We start from the raw sequence: 14,384 nt of genomic DNA, 5'->3' as shown, positions 1-14,384 counted from the left end.
GAGAGTAAATGTGTTGTACCACACCATAAACATCATAATAACATGTACTTTAAACGTGACCTGTAAGTACGCTAAATATCACAGTATGCATCCGGAAATAGAAGAAACGTATGTGAACGCAAACGGATGTAACAAGGCTACAGAACAACCACACAACATAAACGGAACAACTCACTGCAGACCACTGAGCCAACCAGTGTTCCCATCGATACTGCACAGCAGTATCCCTGTAAGCTGTTGACCCTGGTATGATACGGAGCGCGGATGCAACAATGGTGCTCATATCCGCAGCCATTTTCGTGATGCCTTTCTACCTTGTAGTATTCCATGCCAGAGGTTGTAATTAACGTTAAATTTCGGGTAGTCGTCTTTAGTAGAACAAGTAATGCATTACCATCCATGACATCACAACAGCACCTCCTATGAACATGTGTCCATGTCCTATATCAGAACGTATGCCTTGTAGGACACTTGATCATAAGACATTTTTATCTTGTTTTGATGTATACTATCATCCCCTGAAATATTGGGTAGTTTCTTTAACACCTTGTATATGCAGAGGTCTAGAGATTAAGCACCATGAAAGTGCCATATTCAGTCGATAAGATTAGAATGGTACAATAACTGATGGAGAAAAGTCGATGCAGTTGAGAGTTGTAGTCATTAGCCGGAATATACCGTGATGATTACTAGTGGCAAACTTCCAACGTTTTCCTGACCGTCCGAAAGGCTATCCTAGAACAAGGGAAACCTGGCTCTAGGTCGGAAACAAACTTTTTTATGTGACAAGACAACTGGTGCCCTTTTGGCACCATGGCAAGGCCAAAATCCTGAGATTTGTAAACTAGCCAACAACTGAAAAAGAGAGCTATGGAGTAAGGATTGCAGCAGGTAGTAGCAGTAAAGAGGAAGGAAGCGACATCGTTGCAGATATGCAGTACACGGCAGTACCGTCCCGTGTTCTGTGTTATTGATAGACTTCAAGGTGAAAAATCAGATTCAGTCTCCCTATGTCTTTTTGATCACTGTACCAACACTAATGTGTGAAACTGTATAGTGATGCAAGAGCAGAAGTGTTAAATACTGTGACAGAGTAACAGAGAAAACTATACACAGACAAAGACATCATCTTAGTGTAATTTGGTGTGTTATAATTAAGCTTGGTGATAGATACATTTTATATGGAATTAAAACTGATGGTGATAAGTATCATTTGATGTTTCCTTGCAGTCAGCAGAGTTAAATACTGATGTAATTTATAAGAAATTGTTAATGCTAGCAAAGGGAATATAACCACCAGAACCCAAAAAAATTGAGTACAGAAAAAATATTTTGGTTAAATCACAGTGAAATATAGCTACATGATAGAGTAATAACAGAAAGAGGAATTTATGATATTGTTATTCGGAACTCATGAAAGTTTTGGAAACAATGGGTGGGTGGGGGGGGGGGGGAGAGGGGGGCCAGACATGGCAGTGGAATGTCTTTCCAGCCACGGTTGCAGAGAAGAGCGTGGACGCCCATAAAAATGCAAGTGAGCATGACGGGAATTCAGGCTAAGACTTCTGGAAGTTTGAAGACTGGGATAAAATTACTAACAGGGAATGAAACGAAAATACCGCAAAGCTTGCAGGAACAGTTATGCCTCAGTTAAGACCTCATTGAAAAGTCCAAGGGAACCTATAAAGTTACGAATTATCATAGTTAGGATGGAGGAGAAATTACGTCAGGTATCATTCTGAGAGCGTCCCCAGTGCAGCCGTCAATTTAAGCTGATATCATATTAGAAGCATTAATATTTCTAAAGTGGGTGGTCTGTCACTGTAGTCCAGGATGGGCAGCAGTAGAAGTGATGCGTCACTGTTAGTGAGAACGTGGTTGGCATTGGTATAGCTCACGTCAGACATGCGGCAAATGTCAGCTCCAGTTCTGTGGCCTTATAAGCTTTGTTTTTGATCATGTCTAATGAAGTACCGTTGCGTAAGAAGTGAATGTGATTGGTGTCGACAGAATACATACTGTATTTACCTTTGACAGTCTACACAGAAGAGGGTAGGTAGCAAACAAAGTTTATGCTAAGGCAGATGATATCACTGCAGCTCATGTCGGTGAGTAGGATGCTATCACTGTCCCAGCGTTGTGACTTTATCGTCGCAGATGACTACTTGCTCAAGACGCTGGAATTAGGTTATTTTCATGTGTCTTGAAGACTGTAATGTTATTAGTTCCCTGCAGATCCTACAGAATCCTGGCGCTGTGGTCTGAAGTACCACCTCGCAGACAGCACAAATGATTTTCTGCACAGTAAAGCAGAGTTGTGGCAGCTTAGAATTGTAAATCCGTACGTGAGTAACTTTTTCTGTAGTAGTGTCGTGTTGAGAGGAAAGATTTACGGTTCTGATAAAAGCACTCGTAATTTTGTGCAACTGATGTAACTAATGTACCCCTACAAAATAGGGGGACACTGGGCTTCAACAATATATTAGATTTCACCAGATTTGTCTGTTGTTCATTTATGGGTGGACCAAGTATTTTGTCTTAGAATAACTCATTATCAGAGTTCATATAGCGGAGCACAACGTACTAGCAGGAGCACTGTAGTCAACGTCAGGTAAGTTTAACAAGCCGAAATTGTGCGGATGGCCCTTGAAGATGCAGGACTAACAGAAAGATCCGCATTTCAATTGAGTCACACACCTCTGCTAGGTTTCCGCTTCCTGGTACTGTTAGGTTGTTCACGATACGTTGTTGGTTAGGATTTAGACTATGGCTATTTTTCTCTCGATGACAGTTGTCAACCAATATGCTTTGTTTCGATTATTACCAAAAATGGAAAATCAGATTAAGTTCAAATACGAGAGGAAGTAATGCAGAATGTTTCAGACTAGCTTCACTTACGAAAACGTATATTTTCTGTTCTTTCTCCCCTTCTCAATATGCTGTCTATAACTTTTTTCTTTTTAACAGTGGTGTCTCTACGGACATACCATACAACAAAGCAAGTTTAGTTAAGCGGTTTTGCCCACCGTGGTTTTCGACAAAGTATTTATTAGTTACAGTGTGGAGAATGATATTTCTGCTGTTGCAGTTGACGCGGGAAGAGAAAAAAGATCAACATTAAAAATTTACTTGAAGGGAAATTTCTGGAGTGCAACATAGCAAACACTCAACTGCACTGCTTGATGGAAGTGTTTTGTTTGCATCTTACCTTTTCCATTTTGGCACCCGCAGCTTCATTTCTACCTTCAGTTGAGGAATACAGTCACTTTCATCACCTCATTCCCACTCTAGTACTTAGTTGCCACAGTTTCTTCTTTCCTAATCACTTACTCCATGGACCTTGTTGAAGATGAGCAGACTTTTGGTAGAAGTGTACACAGACTGTAGAGACTGACAACATTTTTGGAGGATCTGTTTTTTAGATCGGGGTTTATTGTGCCAAGCATAGGGATAAACATATTCACCCTAAAATAACATTCCATAGCACATGGAGTAGCGTTAGGCCTGTTAACGTGTCGAGATGTGATACTTTGTGTTTGAATGGTGCTTTCTGTAATATTCGCATGTTTTATGGTCTTGATTATATATCAGGCTGAACTCTGCAACCATATTTCCTCGTTTTGTTTCTAAAACTGAGAAAATATCAGTCAAGATCGCAGTTGCATTGCCAACATCAATAGTCTCTTGTTGGAAAAACCTACAAAGAGGCACACGAGAGGTATGCTGAATTCTCCACCACTGTTTGCATGTAAAAGGGTCCTAGTTGTTACGCTAGAAGTGTCACTTGAAAAATTTGCCCACTGCTATATTTCCTTAGGACATGAAAAGCTTTTTTTCAAAAAAAAAATATTTTTGGAGTAACGTTACAGACAAATGCCTTTCATCCCACATGGTTTCATACATGGGGTCTAGCTGATCCCCTATATGCTTTATGAGTACAGCATTTCTTTTTGGTGAAAGTATAAAAAACAGACAACTTCTTTAACGATCACAATTGAATTCTGCGCTAGTTGCACGTCAGAGCACCTGGTAAAGACAAGTCAGAGCATCCATCGACTGCAATACCAATGCATTTACCAAGAGCGAGATTAAAACTTCTCATAGTACTTACCACAGTTTTACCTAATTTTTCTCTAGTCATTCAGGGATCTTTATTCTTTTCATCTGTTTTTTTTGTCACAAATGTTGGCATTTTTGTCACGTTCAAAAGACTCCCCTTGGCTACTGCCACTTTCACAAGTTGAAGAGTGATCTTTGTTTACTTTACACCTGTGCTGAACTTTGAGAGATTGTTCCCACAGATTTTTTTCTGTCTTCCGCAAATTGACAAAACATATGAAATCTTCTTTGATCATATCTTGGTAAACAAATCTCAGAAAATGGTCAAATGAGTTTTGTGAGTATTATCAGTGGTCCCAAAAAGCCGAATACTGTAGAATCAGTTTTCTTTGGTTCAGTGTAATTTTTGCGAAATAATTTCTTCGTCACCGCATTCAATCAAATACTTTTGTACAGCTTCACTGAGAAATGTAGCTATCTCTTTTAATATACTGTGTGGCTAATACAATATCTCCACATTATTCGAGACGAAGTTTCACAGGATTTTCGAGTTACCTTTATTTGACGGTTTGGGCGCATTTTCATGAAAAAGAACCATCATCCCGGTGCCCTCTAAAAGATATATTCTACCTACCAAGAAATACAACGTGTTGCAAAGGAAATGAAAGGTTTTTTCGGTTTATATTTGCTCTTTATATTCTGTACATGTTCACTTGGCTTTCTGTGGATTTCTTGGAGTTTTGGTAAGAAACCAAACGTTCGTTAGCACGTTGTAAAGCTTCCTGACGACTTAACGTTTTGTAGTGTTTTTTGAAGTATTCATCTTTTCCTAGAAACTTAGAGAATTTTGCTTCATTCCTCTATGACGACAACCCTAACGAGCAGGCGCAAGAGAAATATATACCTTGCAAAACAGGCTGTGTTTTGATTGTGACAAAGATAACAATGATTTGCAGTTATCTAAGTATTCTCTTTCCCAAAATCTATTTTCAGCCTTCCCTCTCTTGTTGTGATTAGAATGCGGAAATTTGTATTCAGCAGGAGGTTCCCAGTTACTGTGATGTATGTAGCAAGTATTCTGTCTGAAGTATTTGTTCGAATATATAGACTAGTCTCGTTTTCATAATGCCTGAAACCGAAGTTTAACCTGTACGTAATGAAGCTGAAGGACATCTGATCTAATCATCTTGGACCTGCGATGTGTCGGTCGTTGTAGGCTCTGAATCCTCAACATGTTCATTTGGTCTGGAACAAGAAAGCATATGTAGCGTTAAATTCATAAACGCTATGTGTTTAGCCCTGTCACCAAACAGACATGTATGTACGCATCGCAGTTAGCACCCCCAAGTAGCTACTGGTCTACATGAACGCCCAGAGTTTAGCACAGTTGACCAATGACGCATCCAGAATTTTTCCCTGCGGGGGAGCTCGATAAAAAATTATGCTCTATATCTTGCGCTTTTCAGAACATTATGCTTTCTGTAAAAAAGTAATTGACTACTTAAGTTTCCTATTTAGGATAAAAATCCGGCAGCACGTAATTTTATTTTGAATTCTAATTAGAATTGTGGCTAATCTGGTTATTTAAGGCTAAGGGTAAAATGGTAATTATGCATACGTAATGAAAAGGCATCATTGTCAAAGTGATAAAATACTCGTAAAAGGAGACTTGCTGTGATATATAGTGACATGAACGTAGCGTACCTAGATGTCACGTATAAATCAGGATAACCAAATACATGTGTGCCAGAAAATTTCCACATATTTATTGAAGAAAACGAAATTATCAGAAAAAGGAAAATATTCAAGGAAGATACCATTGTTTTACATAATTATGTGTAGCTATATTTATGACGGTTATGTAAACGAAATCACACACACACACACACACACACACACACACCACACGTCACACTAAACGACGCACCGACGCACGATCTGATGGATATTCGGAATAACTCAAGGTAAGATATGCTACAATTGGCTCAAGACGACTCATTACATCAACAAATACTTTCGCCCGTGAAAGCTCACTTTTCTCTGCCTAAGCAAATAAAATTAATTTAATTTTGTCAGTTAGTCTGATCCATTTAGCACCTAAAGATGTTGGGTGGTCATCACAATACTCTGTGCTTACCACGTACGGTGACTGACTCAGAAATACTCTCTACTTTCTATTTTAACTTTACAGCCGCAGCTTCAAAAACAGTCCACTGTGGACGAAAACGTACAACTGGTAAATAATCTCCTTTAATAATTAATAATTAATTCCGAAATTAATATAGGAACAAAAAATCATTGGTCCACATAGCACGTGTGGAACCGCAGTCTTATGCTATGGTAGACTTACATGACGTCTTCTGTTTCTTAGACAAGGAAGCTGTTATCGTTTAAACTCGTTTCATGACGCACAAAACCGAAAAACTCGACACCATCTGGACGGACTGTCTGGACAGGCTACTGAATTCTGTGTGATCCAACAACAGCAGCAATTAAAATAATGGGGGCAATGCAAATGACCTGAATTGGTGTTGGGCCGACGCGAATCTCCCGCTGCCGTGGCAGATCGGGAAATCGTGCTAGTATTTGGCATGCACGATTGGAGAGCCGAACAGGAGGAGGAAGCACATGCTACTGGTATATGAATATAGTACATTCTCCCAGGCCCACAAAATATGGTGGCTAGGGGAAATGATCGAATCTACTGACCAACACTTTAAATCTCCTTGCTTAACTTCCGCACTGATTCGCATTTGAATTTAGTTTTACCTCTCGGGGACGAGGAACGAGAGGCGATCATCCGCTCCGCCCCCCCCCCTCCCCCCCGATGAATGCATGAAAATTACTGATAGAATTCCTTTATGAAGTATTGTGACACGTCAAACTGCAATAGCGGGTCTCCACGAGTAAATAAAGAATACGTTTTCGGCAATATCTCGGATACTTCCTTCCTTGTCAACATCGAAGGACTAACAAACTACAATGAAGAAAAGAGTCGATGAATTGCTCTAGTTCCTGAATGTAAATTCCAGTAATTTGTGTAGCAGGGGTGAGGTCATCTGAGAAATTCCTAACTGTTCGAATGAATAACAGTCTGTGATAGAAATGATACGACTTCGGATATGGCCTGCAATACTGTTTTCACCTGTCATACATGTTTAGTGACGCATTACACTGTATTCCTGAGGATTAGAAATTGAAGCAGTAACTGTGAAAATGAATTTACAAATGCTGGTAAGTCGCGTAAGTTATACATATCCAGATGGTATTGAATCCTTTATTGTGCTCATGGTCGAAAATCAAGACAGGTTTAAAAGATGCTGCAGGTGAGGTGCTGAAACCAATGGAGAAAAGGAGGAAGAGCAGACGATAGTTTAATGATAGGTGTGTAGATGCAGTCACCAAGAGAAAAGCAGCGAAACTGTTATGGCTGACAAACGAACAGGATGAAAGAACAAGGCTGGGATACATGGAAGCAGCTAGAGAAGCAAGACAAGTCCTTCGAACACAAAAGCGAGAGTTCATAAACAGTAAAATAAAACTAGCAGAAGAAGACTGGACAGTAGGAAATACAAGAGACTTTTACAGGACAGTCACGTTCTTCAAGAAACGATACAATTCAAGGATTGACGTGATCGGAGGTCAAAATGGTTCAAATGGCTCTAAGCACTATGGGACTTAACATCTGAGGTCATCAGTTCCCTAGAACTTAGAACTACTTAAACCTAACTAACCTAAGGACATCACCCACATCCATGCCCGAGGCAGGATTCGAACCTGCGACCGTAGCGGTCGCGCGGTTCCAGACTGAAGCGTCTCGGAGGTCAAGAAGGACAATCACAGATGAAATGAAAGCTATGGAGGAATGGAAAAGGTACTTCGAAAACCACATGAATGTGGATATAAACACCATACGTGCTACAACAGAAAATGAAGAAGAAGAATCATATAGAGAAAACAGAGATACTGTACCAGTGGGGGAGTATGAACTACCAAGAATGGAAGAGGTAAGAGCGACCATAAAACTGCTAAAGAGGGGAAAGGCACCAGGAATAGATGCCATACCTGCAGAGATGCTGGAGGAGGGAAGAGCTACTCTACAACTGAGACTATACCACTTAATCTCCTTTGTTTGGAAGAAGGAAAGGATCCCAGAAGAATGGAAGGAGTCTGTCATCTGCCCTATACTAAAGAAAGGAGACCCAATGAGATGTAGCAACTATAGAGGAATCACATTACTATGTGCAGCTTATAAGTTCTTGAGCACCTTGTTACTAAAGCGACTGACACCACATGTCGAGAAAGTATTGGGATTCCAACAAGCAGGTTTCAAAAATGGAAAAGCAACTGTAGACCTTTTACATACAATACAGCATGTGCTAGCAAAGAGCTGGGAATTCCGCAAAAATGTTTACTACCTTTTTGTGGACTTCCAATAAGCATATGATCGTGTGAATAGACAAGCAGTATGGCAAGGACCCGAAAGGGCTCTAGTTCCAAGAAAACTCATAAAACCGACACAGATATACACCCAGGAGATAACATGCATGGTGAAAGTAAATGGAAACATATCAAAGAACTTCAAGGTGAGAACTGGAGTGTGACAAGGAGACTGCCTCTCCCCTCTTCTGTTTAACCTGGTACTGGAGGGAGTCCTGAGGAAGGTAGCAGGCCTAGAGACAGGAATACAGCTGGGAAGAAGGATCAACACCCTAGCCTATGCGGATGATGTAGTTTTAATAGTAGAGAAAGAGCAAGACCTGGTTCAGATGACAAAAACATTAATGGAAGAGGCAATGAGAGCAGGCCTGAAGTTGAATATGTATAAGACAAAATACCTCGTAGTTAGCAGAGAAAATGATGAGAGACCCCTGAAGATGGAGGACAAAGTCTTTGAAAGGGTAAAAGACTTTAAATATCTTGGGGCTATAATCAATTAAAGGAACGAGATAGACCAGGAAATTAGCGCACGAATACAAGCAGGAAACAGGACAAGGTTTGCTCTGGGAAAGCTGTTAAAGTCCCGGCTCCTATCGAGATCCTCAAAGACCAAGATCTACAAGACAATCATACAACCTGTAGTCTTATATGGAACAGAGGCCTGGACCATCAGGCAAAAGATGGAAAGAAAACTCCTGAATTTGAGAATGCTATCCTCAGACAGATTTTTGGGCCAGTGAAGGATGGAGATGACTGGAGGAAAAGAAAGAATGTGGATTGCAGGAGCTATACAAATCGATTGACATCGTGGCAGTGATCAAAGAAAGAAGGCTGTAGTGGTATGGCTATGTAATGTGCCGAGAAGGCCAGATCATCAGGCAGGTAGTGGAGAAAGATATTAGAGGCAAAAGACCACGGGGAAGACCACGACTCCGATAGATCGATCAGGTCAGGGAGGATATGAGTACGCTGGGGCTGTCTGAAGAAGAAATGCATGGTCCGAGGACGCTGAAGGAGGCTGATTAGTGAGGCCAAAGACTGATTGCGGTTTGTGTGGCCACCGCAGTAAGTAAGTATTGTGCTCATGACACGTTTCGGGCATAGCTCATAATGAGATGGCTTGGCAACAAATAATAAAGAGTAGTGCAAATAAAGATATTATACAATACGGTTTTACCAAAGAAATGAGATTACATAAATCTCAAATGAAATTAATTGCGCACAATTTTGAAGAGCCATCATACCATCTAGGATCATTATGCGCTGACAAGGTCGTTGAATAATGTAAGTACAAACGTCAAGCAAAACATGTGCCGTCGTATACAAGAAGTAGACGTAGCCAGTAGCTACGTGACAACGCACCGCTAACGGAACCATAACATAGCGGTACCAGCTTTGTAAACGCTCCGTTAGCAGTACCTTGACACTGTAGTTGTCTGCTGCTGGTTAGGCCTACTTCTTGTATACGATGGCACGTGTTTTGAATGACATTTGTACGGACATTATTCAACGTCCCTGTCAAATCATATACAGTAATGACCTTAGATGGAATGCACTTATATTATTCAAAATTTGTATAATTAATGTGAGATTTATATAAATTCATTTCTCTGGTAAAGCTGTATTTGCAGTTCTTTGTTATCAGGTCATCTGATGATGTGGCTGTGCCCGAAAGGCGTCATGAGGACAATAAAGAACTCAATATCATCTGGTTCCGTATTACTTGTGCGACTTCCCAGCATTTTAAAATTCACTGTCATGGGTACTGTTACTATGATAGCACACCTCTACCAGGAACTCAGGTCCGTTTTACAAATTATAAATGTAGTTGTTCTTTAAACAAAACTATTTCTTATACTCACAGAAGGAAGGTTTCTTCGTTTACAAAAATATTAAGTGAATCTCTAATTAAAAGTTACAATGAGTCTTTCTTCTCCTTACTTGTGACTTCGGATAACCTGTATAGCCATCGGGAAAAGTATAATGTTTTTCCTCTGTTCATTATCGTTGGCAATCATGTAGATTTAGACTCATTTCTTTAGAGAGCACTGGACAACAGTTGGCTTCTGCTGATTTCCGTTGGCAGCACTGCTTGGCACGCACGTTGGAGATAGAAGCCAAACAAACATGGCGCTTCCCGCGGATAGGCTCGGTTTGTCAAACCATTATCTTTTTATAACATTGCGCGAACATCTGAAAAAAGTAAATTGCAAAACACAGAACATTTTAGAATGCAAGGACGATATGCTTTACGTGTGGAATCCCGAGGAAAGTTGTGTATTGACGCTGAACTTGAAGCTTTGCAGAGATGAAGAACCGGACAGACCGCTCATGCATCAGGTAAATAATTGTTATTTATACGTTGTAGAGGTGCCAGATTTCCCCGGAATGTCGTTTCATCCTTTATAACTGTGTGTGATTACAGTACAGTCTCGGGAACTGCGTACATACGCATTGTTTACAAATCGTGCTAGTTGTTTACAGTTCTCAGTGTTATGTTATCTTTTATACAGTTGCGATGGAAAGGCATATCGGTTGTTATGACTGTAATATCAAGGATAATTTATCAAAGGTCAATTGTTTTCTGTGTATTTAGATTTTGCACTTATTTTGTCATTATGTGTGTCATTCGTGATTACGATGGGGGCAGCGAAAAGTATTCAGTTGTTTGTCGAAAGAAGCGTATTTATATAATAATAAGGTGTTTCTGTTGAATGAACTACTGTTAGTTACAAAAATTCGACGTTATGAATACTTTGATGGGTGTTACACAACAAGTAAGGTAACTGGGCGATATTTATCTCTACTTTACTTGTTGTAGCACCATCGGTTGTGTAGTAATTCCCGCTCTGTACTGTTGTTATTTTGTCAACTACTTGCTGTTTATTCCTGTGTCTTGAACTTCATAATGAAAAAGCTACTGCCCTAGATAAACATTATAAGTGGCAGGATTTAAATGTCAGTTGCTCACTTTTAAAGCTAGAGCTTGCTTTTCAACTAGCACCATGTGTAATAATTATTTTTATAATGATTAAAGGTTATTGTAACTGTTTTGTAAGTTGTTCAGTGTGATTTTTCTACATCTCAGCAACAGTACAGTCTAAAAATACAGTGTTATTTTTATTCTCAGCTAGATAGTAGTTTTTAATTGCATTTCTGTTGCATTTGTAGCATGAAACATAAAAAGGGTAATATTTTTGGCCTCATAGTCCTGTTACCTTATCTCATAATAGGTCTATTAATGAGAAATAGCCTGTGAAGCAAATTTGTGCTGTGAATGAGATCACACACAGAAATAAGCAAACAGAAAACATATCTACATGTAAATACAGTTTCCTAATTCAGAAATATGCAGCTGCATGGAGATTCAATAAACTAACAAAATAAAGCTTCGTAGGTGGTAAAGGTGATATGTGAGGCTAAAGGTTTTCGTATGTCATGTAGTAGGTGTCTTGCCTCTGCCCATTATCATGTGCGTTATTTGGATAATAGTTTAAGGGCATGAGTGAACTTCTGTTGTGGAACTTCTTACAGAAAATAAAGGAACTCTTCTTAAAGTGGCATAGGAATACCTTGACACATGATTTTATCAGTTTTATTGCCATTGGAATATTTCTAAAGGTGTTGTACATTATATATATATATATATATATATATATATATATATATTAAGGAGTAGAACTGTTGCACTAAGTAGCCTAAATAATCTTACATTTAATGTTATGACAGAAGTTTACTTGAAACATTGTTTGTAGGTCATAAAACAATAGCCAGCATTTGAATTTAGCTTTTTTTAAAATCTTGGTTAGGAAAAATTATTGATATGATAAATAACCAAGCTGTAAATTATTAGTCACACATTTTACATTTTTACTCTGAAAATCGTTATACTATTTGGCAGATGGAACAGTTTATTGTTGACAAATATTATTAATGGGGGTGTCAGTGGAATAAAAATGTATTTGTGTTTCTGTTTCATCCACTTCATGAGTTGTTTTGTTTATGTTGCCGTGAACACCACGTTTTATCATTCAGTGAGTGATGTTCAGTGCAAGTAGTTCACCGTCACTCACATATGGTCTTACAGTTGCTTGTACATGCATGATGTGGATGAGACTTTTTTTCTGCTGTGCAGCACCTAACCATGAAATTTACTCCTCATCTGTTTGCCCATTTTACTGAATTTGTGATGCTTAGAGGTATACCGTACCTAATGTTGCAACACAGACCGAGCTTCATTTTGAATTTTTTCCTTGCATTAGCTATATTGAGGGAAGGGTGGTGGTGTGGATGAGAGTAAGTAAAATGAGAGTTTCTCTGTACACTAGTGATCACCAAGGGAAAGTGATCAAGATTGTGATTGCATATCAGTAGCAAAGACTTTATTTTGCATAGTGGTCCTTACAGGAGCTAAGTTTACTTGTTCTGCCCATACGAGTCCTGCGTGGCAGAAAGTTCTTCGTGTTTTCGTTTTCCAGTTGTGAATTGTTCGTGGGAAGAAAGACTGTCGGTAAGCTTCTGTGTGAGCTCCAGTCCCTCTAATTTGATCTACATGGTCTTTTCACGAGATATGCGTAGGACAAAGCAGTAGGCCTATATTGGTTGACCCTTCCAAGAACATACTCTCTTGGAAGTTTACAATAGGAATGTTCTAAGCAAAATTATATAGGGAGAACATTTTCTTTATAAACCATCTGTGTACTTTTAACATCCAGTTGCTGGATAATGTGGCCAAGTAGAAACCTGTTGATATGCTGTAGAGTTGATTCTGTCCCATCCTTCAAGTCAAACAATAGGTACCCACACTTCTAAAGTACGTAAAATACTGTGTTGTGCTGAAAAACTGCTGGTTATGTGATCTTCCGTATTTGTATTAAATATGTAAAGCATCATTAGCTGGAGACATTTTTCCAGAGAGACCGAAATATCCCTCCATAAAAGAGATGACAGGCGAGATGTCATTATCTACCAACCTCTTTCACTACTGACACATTTTTCCAAAGTTTCTGTGGGGGTGACCTATTCTAGAATAGTAACCCAACTGAGAAACAATAATGTTCTCAAAAATCACAGTTTGGATTTCAGAAGAGGTGCTCTACTGGGAGTGCCACTTACACCAACACTCACCAAATTTTACAAGTGTTAAATAAAAAGCAATGCTGGTTTTATTTTCTGTGACCTATCCAAGGCATTTAGCTGTGTGAATCACAATATTTTCCCGCTTAAACTGAAGTTTTATGGAACTGATGGTATAGTCATCCTGTGGATATTATCACATTTAACAAAAATAATGCAAAAAGATGAATTTAGTAATTCAACCATTGTAGTCAGGAGAGCTTATTATACCTGGCAAGATATCACATATGGGGTACCTGAAGACTCAATCTTGGATCTACTATTGTTCCTCATATATGTAAACAACCTTCCGTCTAATGTGCTACGACCAGGATTATTTCTTTTTGGGGAAAACTAGTATTGTAATCACAGAAGATATGTTATACAGTCTTTTTAAAAGCCTCACTCTCAATTTTAAAAAGACACAACATATTCAGTTCTGCACATCTGGAGATACTACACCAGTGACAAGTGTAACGTATAGTGAAGAAAGAAGGAATTGGATGGCAACTTCAAAATTCTTGAATGGCCATTTTGATGAGGATTTAACCTGGAAAAAGGACATTTTGGAACTCCTAAAACAACTTAGTTCAGTCATGTTTGCACTTAGAACCATTGCAAAGCCTGGGGAGAGAGAAGCCAGTAAGTCGACATATTTTCATGTGGTAGTGTCATATGGGGTAATGTTCTAGGGTAACTCATCTTTAAGAAAGAAAGTCTTCAGTGTTCAAAAACTTGCTGTGCGAATAGCATATGGTGATCACCCATGA

At 39.1% G+C, this 14,384-nt stretch overlaps 1 protein-coding gene across 1 annotated transcript in view; it reads left to right on the top strand.

The window, feature by feature from the left end:
* The first annotated feature begins 10,591 nt into the window (after positions 1-10,591).
* Positions 10,592-14,384, top strand: part of LOC126202982 (nuclear pore complex protein Nup88) — a 559,713-nt gene continuing 555,920 nt past the window's right edge. The window contains exon 1 of the mRNA XM_049937171.1: positions 10,592-10,839. Coding sequence (XP_049793128.1) covers positions 10,627-10,839 — 213 coding nt within the window. The 5' untranslated portion in view covers positions 10,592-10,626. The remainder of the gene's footprint in view (positions 10,840-14,384) is intronic.

This window comes from Schistocerca nitens, chromosome 9 (genome assembly GCF_023898315.1).
Source record: "Schistocerca nitens isolate TAMUIC-IGC-003100 chromosome 9, iqSchNite1.1, whole genome shotgun sequence".
In the NCBI taxonomy this organism is placed as follows: domain Eukaryota; kingdom Metazoa; phylum Arthropoda; class Insecta; order Orthoptera; family Acrididae; genus Schistocerca; species Schistocerca nitens.
The sequence above is the reverse complement of the archived record's forward strand: the minus strand, read 5'-3'. Positions and strand labels throughout refer to the sequence as shown.